Source organism: Selaginella moellendorffii, unplaced genomic scaffold (genome assembly GCF_000143415.4).
Source record: "Selaginella moellendorffii unplaced genomic scaffold, v1.0 SELMOscaffold_17, whole genome shotgun sequence".
Classification (NCBI taxonomy): domain Eukaryota; kingdom Viridiplantae; phylum Streptophyta; class Lycopodiopsida; order Selaginellales; family Selaginellaceae; genus Selaginella; species Selaginella moellendorffii.
In genome coordinates, this window is record NW_003314278.1 from 1124052 (window position 1) to 1131566 (window position 7515).

The 7515-nt window shown below is 49.0% G+C and overlaps 1 protein-coding gene across 1 annotated transcript; it reads right to left on the bottom strand.

The window, feature by feature from the left end:
• Positions 1-6664: 6664 nt before the first annotated feature.
• On the bottom strand, positions 6665-7048 carry LOC112346855. Its single transcript, XM_024676655.1, has one exon. The coding sequence runs from the start codon at positions 7046-7048 to the stop codon at positions 6665-6667; it is 384 nt and encodes a 127-aa protein (XP_024532423.1).
• Positions 7049-7515: the final 467 nt, after the last annotated feature.

Sequence of the window (7515 nt, forward strand, 5' to 3'; positions counted from 1 at the left end):
TCTTGAGTAGAGCCAGCAGAAAGATGATGGGAGAAGCTCCAAGTACCAAGGAACCAACCTTTACGACTTGAGAGTGGAGTTGCTGAAGAACTTGTCTCTCTTGATCCCTTAAGGAGAAACTCCAGGTGCCAAGGGGTCAGTCTTAAGAGGGGAATTGCTCACAAGCTTAACAGCCCATGCTATCGCGATTGTGGAATCCAAAACCATCTGTCCAGCGGCGTCCACAATCACTTATGAGTACTTGCTTCTCTTGATCCCCTCAAAGGGCATGCCTTACACCGTCTTTGTGCCTCGTTGAGTCTCTGAACTGAAGTGTATCTAACCATAAGTATTTTTTGAAACCTTGGAGGTACCCCATGGACGTACACCGCTCTCCCTTGGTTTCTTCTTGTGCACTTTCATATCTGCCCCCCACTGTAAGCGTCTGATGATCGGACCCTATTGAGACTCAGTACCATCTTGTCGCTCATCGGTGTTGAGTGCTCTTGTTGGTGCCTTTGCTCTGGTCCATGTCTTTATCTTGAGTGTCTTCGTAGCTAGGGCCAAAAAACTCGTTCATCGTGACCACACTAAACACCCTCAATTGTCATAGAGAAGTTGGATGTTTGCCCAAGTGTTGGTGACGAAATCCTCCTCATGTGGGGAGCCTTGTTTCCAAACCTCCACTATTGTCGACCTTGAAGAAGCCCACAAAGAGAACCACCTCCTTGAGAAGTCATCAAGATCGACAAACTTGAAGCAAGATCGCGTACGACACCATCACTTCAAGCTCCCAATCCTTGGGAAGAATCTCCTTACAAGTCTTGGGGATGAAAAGGATCTCCTTCACCTTGCTTGAGTTCACCACTGTCCATGGAGCAGGCCTCCAGACCCCCAGAAAGAAAACCGTGGAGTAACGAAGGACAAGTCTAAGCAATAAGCCGAGGACTCAAATACTTAGATCTCCTTACTCCACCGTTTGATCTTCCTGAAATTCTGAAGGCCGACTCTCCATATCCAGCTCCAACTTCTTACCGACGTGATCTCGAAACGAGTGCATCAGCCAGGAGAACCAGCCGCTTGAACTTACACTGGACTTCACTTGAACCACGAAACTTGAGCAGACAGATCTTGCAGCCCAGCTGTTAGATCTTCGTGAAACCTTGTAGGCGCAATCTCCCTAGCGTCTTCTAGCTTCTTACCAGAGCGATTTTCAGTCCAATGGCACGTAAAGCAGCCACAGCTGACCCATTCTCGCCTCAAACCTTAGCCACCCAAGTGCCTAGGATCACTTGTATCTTCCTAGGTCTTTATCCAAACGGCCTGCTGCTAGTGACAGAGTGTCTTTGCCTTGTAGAACCCCAGCTGTGGAGAAGAAAAGAGAAGCACAGCCAGTGATGAGTGCCAGACGCTCAAACTTCCACTGGCCCATACTTGCTTGAACCGTGAACTTCAAGCAGATGGATCTCGCAACCCAGCCGTTATTTCTTCTTGAAATCTTGTAGGTGCAGTCTCCCTGATGTCTTCTAGCTTCTCACTGGAGCGATCTCAGATCGGATGGCGCATATAGCAGTTGCAGCCAACCCTTGCTCACCCCAAACCTTAGCCGCTGACATGACTAGCGCCACTTCGATCTTCTCAGATTTCAATCCAAATGGCCTGCAGATAGTGACAGAGTGTTTCCTTGCATTGTAGGAGCCCAGCCGTGGATAGAACAGAGAAGACCAGCCAGTGATGAAAGCAAAACAAAAGATCTTTCGATGAAGTGCCCAATATTGCTTGTGCCTTCGATTCTTGAGGGGGTGCCTTTATTTAGCAGCTCACATGACTCCTACATACTAGATCTGGCCACAGAAGTCGACTCTCAATGCACCATCTCCTCCTCTTCGTCTAGCTCTAGTCCAACTTTGTCAATGGGGTTTTAATTTATCCTCTATAAACCATAGAGTCCGATTTTGACCTACTCGAAACCGGGAAAGAGTTCTTCAAGATTTTTAGGGGGGGTGGGACGAGGGGGACAAAGTAGAACTGGTACTCGAGTCCTTGACATCCAATCTCCAAGCTTCCGAAGTTCCTGGTGTTGAACTCTGTCGACTCGGGGAGGTACACGTACCGTCGTTGCTGAACATGTGCTGCCAAATCCATATTGGTGGTTTCCACGTCCATTCTTCTTCTCCAGCCTCACTTCTTCCTCTAAAAAATGACCACAGCTCCTTCTCCTTTGCTATCTTCCCTTCCTCGCCTCGTTTGATCAGCGTGTCCAGGCGGGCCGCAAGTGAGATGATCAATCTGGACCAAACCTTTGAGATAGTTGCTCGAGCTGAGGGGTCCGTGTCATCGAATAGTTTGGCGCAGCGAGCCTTCCATATCTCTGCTAGTGTGCATCCCCGAAACGCATTGAAGAGCTCCTGGTGGAGATGCTTAATGTGTGTCCAAGTTTGGTTGAGTTGATCAAAGTGTGGGGCCTCGTTGTGTCTCCACTTCTATGCATCAAGATTCTTTATTTTTCCCTGGATGAAGCTACCCCAGAGCACTGATTCGTATGTGATTGCAGCTCCTCTGGTTGACGTTTGTTTGAGTACCGTTGCTGCACCTTCCCATACTTCTTGTGCTGCTGGACATTCCCATAAGATGTGTCACTGTGTTTCTATGGTGCCACAAGTCTTGCAGGCTGTGTTCGGGAGATGTATGGCCGCCAGAGAGGGAAGATGTTCTTGTTGGGCCAGCCACATGAAGTAGCGGTTCTTAGCTGACCAGTGTCCCTTCCAGATCTTGTTGATGCAATGTGAGTGGTTCCTGGAGTGGATCTGTTGGGCCTTTGCTTTCTGGATGAGGGAGGATTGAGTCAGCACCCTGATCAGTTTTCGGCCCAGCTTGGTCTTGTACTGGAAGAAGTCCTTGCACATGGTTCCTCTCCAATGCCACTCTGTGGGATCCCACTTGAGTTCATCCAGGGTTTGTTGGTGGAACCAGTAGAGGCGAGCATATTGTTTTTCTGGGATCAATGGATTAACGTTGGCAGTTTTTTTCTCCATTTGAATCACTCTGATCGGTTTAGCTCTGCTTATATCGGGGAGGTCCTAGTACTCAAGGGTGACAATGGGGTATAAGCATCCAGCCTGTCCTGCCTCAAAGATTAGTCCCAATGCCATATTGGGGAGGGCACATACAATCGACTTGTCCACCTTCCACCATTGATGGTATTGGTCTTCTTGCAGGTTTAGTCGTTTAAGGCATGTGTGTTTGGCTGCTAAAAAGGCTGTCTGGAATTTACGCATCCTGTGTTCCGAGATGGTTAATCTGTAGAAGGCACTGATTTGGTCATAGTTGTTGGCCGTCTGGTTGGGCTGGATCATGGTGTCTGCCTCTGCAAAGGTTCTCATCCTTGCTCTGTGTAGGTCTCTACATGTTTGGTCCAGGCCGCGATCCTCTGAAGCTCTGAGCATTTTACCTTTGACAGCGAAGAGTTTGCTCAAGAAAATTGGCTGCTGGTCCAGTTGTTCTTTGGTACGAGGTGGTTTACGTTCCAGCTTGCATTTGAATTGACTCCAGAGCTTGAACAGCTTTCCTGAGAACATGTGAGCCTTTGTCATTTTGAGTTTGGTGTCCAAGAAAAGCCATTGTTCATCTGTTGCCCAGTTTTTTCTGGTGTGCTCGTTCTTGTCTAGGAGGACTTTTAAAAGTTATGCTCACAGGAGTGTTCTCCAGGGTTGGTTGCCAGGCATGAGCATCCTCGTGAAAATCTTGAAGAGGAGAGCCTTGCATTGTTCTTCGATGTCAATAATATTGAGGCCCCCTTCGTGCTTCGGAAGTGTTCTTGACCGCCAGTTAACCTTTGCTCCACCACGTGAGATGCAGGAGGAGCCTTTCCAGACATAGGTTCAAATGAGTTGGTTCATTTCCTGGATCGTTCGCCTGTCCATGTTCCAGCATGCTGCCAGGAACCAGATTGCTCCAAGCAAGATGCTGTTTGCCACCACGCAGCATGCTGAGAATGATAGTTTTCTGCTCACCCAGAACTTGAGTTGATCCCTTAGTTTTGTAACTGCTTTTTGGTTCTGAGGTTCTGGATCATATTGGCGTCCGACTTGGAATCCAATGTAGCGGGTGGTCTCCTCCGTGTCAAGCCATTTGAAACCCAGCTCCGTGCCCCATGTTGGAGTCTAGTCTGACTTTGTCAATGGGGTTTTAATTAATTTATCCTCTATAAAAACATAGAGTCCGATTTCGACCTACTCAAAACCGGGAAAGAGCTCTTCAAGATTTTAGGGGGGGTGGGACGAGGGGGACAAAGTAGAACTGGTACTCGAGTCCATGACTTTCGATCTCCAAGCTTCCGAAGTTCCTGGTGTTGAACTCTGTCGACTCGGGGAGGTTCTAGTCCGACTTTGTCAATGGGGTTTTAATTAATTTATCCTCTATAAACCATAGAGTCCGATTTCGACCTGCTCGAAACCGGGAAAGAGCTCTTCAGGATTTTTAGGGGGGGTGGGACGAGGGGGACAAAGTAGAACTGGTACTCAAGTCCATGACGTCCGATTTCCAAGCTTCCGAAGTTCCTAGTGTTGAACTCTATCGACTCGGGGAGGTACACGTACCGTTGTTCCTAAACATGTGCTGCCAAATCCATATTGGAGGTTTCCACATCCATTCTTCTTCTCCAGCCTCGCTTCTTCCTCTAAAAAACGGCCACAGCTCCTTCTCCTTCGCTATCTTCCCTTCCTCGCCTCGTTTGATCAGTGTGTCCAGGCGGGCCGCAAGTGAGACGATCAATTTGGACCAAACCTTTGAGATAGTTGCTCGAGCCAAGGGGTCCATGTCATTGAACAGCTTGGCACAGCGAGCCTTCCATATCTCTGCTAGTGTGCATCCCCGAAGTGCATCGAAGAGCTCCTGGTGGAGATGCTTAATGTGTGTCCAGGTTTGGTTGAGTTGATCAAAGTGTGGGGCCTCGTTGTGTCTCCACTTCCATGCATCAGGATTCTTTATTTTTCCCTGGATGAAGCTACCCCAGAGCGCTGATTCATAGGTGATTGCAGCTCCTCCAGTTGATGTTCGTTTGAGTACCGCTACTACACCTTCCCATACTTCCTGTGCTGCCGGACATTCCCATAAGATGTGTCGCTGTGTTTCTGTGGCGCTACAGGTCTTGCAGGCTGTGTTCGGGAGATGTATGGCCACCATAGAGGGAAGACGTTCTTGTTGGGCCAGCCACACGAAGTAGCAGTTCTTAGCCGACTAGCGCCCCTTCCAGATCTTGTTGATGCAATGTGGGTGGTTCCTGGAGTGGATCTGTTGGGCCTTTGCTTTCCAGATGAGGGAGGTTCGAGTCGAGTTTTCGGCCCAGCTTGGTCTCGTACTAGAAGAAGTCCTTACACGTGGTTCCTCTCCAATGCCACTCTGCGGGATCCTACTTGAGTTCTTCCAGGGTTTGTTGGCGGAACCAGTAGAGGCGAGCATATTGTTTTTCCGGGATCAATGGATCAACATTGGTAGTTTTTTTCTCCATTTGAATCACTCTGATCGGTTTAGCTCTACTCATATCAGGGAGGTCCTCGTACTCAGGGGTGATGATGGGGTACAAACGTCCAGCCTGTCCTGCCTCAAGGATTAGTCCCGATGCCATGTTGGGGAGGGCGCAGACAATCGACTCATCCACCTTCCACCATCGATGGTATTGGTCTTCTTGCAGGTTTAGTCGTTCAAGGCATGCGTGTTTGGCTGCTAAAAATGCTGTCTGGAATTTACACATCCTGTGTTCCGAGATGGTTAATCCATAGAAGACCCTGATTCGGTCACAGTTGTTGGCCGTCTAGTTGGGCTGGATCATGGTGTTTGCCTTTGCGAAGGTTCTCATCCCCGCTCTGTGCAAGTCTCTGCATGTCTGGTCCAGGCCGTGATCCTCTGAAGCTTCGAGCATTTTACCTTTGACAGCGAAGAGTTTGCTCAGGAAAACTAGCTGCTGGTCCAGTTGTTCTTTGGTACAAGGTGGTTTACATTCCAGCTTGCATTTGAATTGCCTCCAGAGCTTGAACAGCTTTCTTGAGAATGTGTGAGCCTTTGTCATTTTGAGTTTGGTGTCTGAGAAGAGCCATTGTTCATTTGTTGCCCAGTTTTGTCTGGTGTGCTCATTCCTGTCCGGGAGGACTTTCAACAGTTGTGCTCGCAGCAGTATTCTTCATGGTTGGTTGCTAGGCATGAGCATCCTCGTGAAAATCTTAAAGAGGAGAGCCTTGCATTGTTCTTTGATGTCAATAATACTGAGGCCCCCTTCATGCTTCGGAAGTGTTACTGACTGCCAGTTGACCTTTGTTCCCCCTCGTGAGACACAGGAGGACCCTTTCCAGACGTAGGTTCAAATGAGTTGGTTCATTTCCTGGATCGTTTGCCTGTCCATGTTCCAGCATGCTGCCAGGAACCAGATTGCTCCAAGCAGGATGCTGTTTGCCACCACGCAACGTGCCGAGAATGATAGGTTTCTACTCGCCCAGAACTTGAGTTGATCCCTTAGTTTTGTAACTGCTTTTTGGTTCTGAGGTTCTGGATTATACTGGCATCCGACTTGGAGACCAAGGTAGCGGGTGGTCTCCTTTGTGTCCAGCCATTGGAAACCCAGCTCCGTGCCCCATGTAGGAGGTCTGCCAGGGGGGAGCCTTAGTCCTACCGTTTTGTGCCAGTTTATTTTTTATCCCATGGCCTCATTGAAGAAGTCCAGGTCCTTTTCGACGTTTGAGAGGTTCTCAGGTGATCCCTCCATGATCAGGCTTGTGTCATCTGCAAAGGCTGATGATAGGAGGTCCTCCTTTGAGGCTTCGTTCATGTCCCGGAGAGCGGAGCCACAGCCTGGAAGGGGCATACCTTTCGGGCCCTCTGGTCGGGCGAGGTAGTAGGCCAGAGCATCCGCAACGAACAGGAATAGGTATAGTGCGAGGGGGCAGCCTTGGTGGACCGATCTTTCAAGTTTGAAGGGCTGTCCCATGGTTTTGTTGATTGTAACCTTGCTCGATGGCGAGTGGTACAGGGACGCTGTCCATTCCACGAACTGCAGAAGGACTCCTTGCTTGATCATTATGGCCTAGAGAACTTTCCAATCCACCTGGTCGTAAGCTTTTTCAAAGTCCAGGAGAATGATTGCAATCTGCTCGGCCATGTCTTTGGTGTGTCCTTGTGCCAAAAGGACTGTTAGGAGGTTGTCCACAATTTGCCTGCCATCCACGAATCTGTTCTGTATCTCCTTGATCGTTTCGCAGGGGCTTGAGGCGTGATGCCAAGGCTTTTGCTACGATCTTGTACATGGTGTTCAGCATAGAGATGGGCCTCTAGTTCTTGAGGTGGGACATATCTCCTTTTTTTGGTATCAGCGCAATGATCCCATCCGTAGCTCCTTCCGGCCACTTCCTGGTTCACATGGTTTCTTGCCACATCTTGAGAACTTCTGGTCCAATCCATTCCCAGTTTTGTTTATAGAAAGCTGGTGGCATGCCATCCTCCCCTGGCATCTTGTCGTCCTTGAGGTCATCCAGGGCGTCCTTTAAT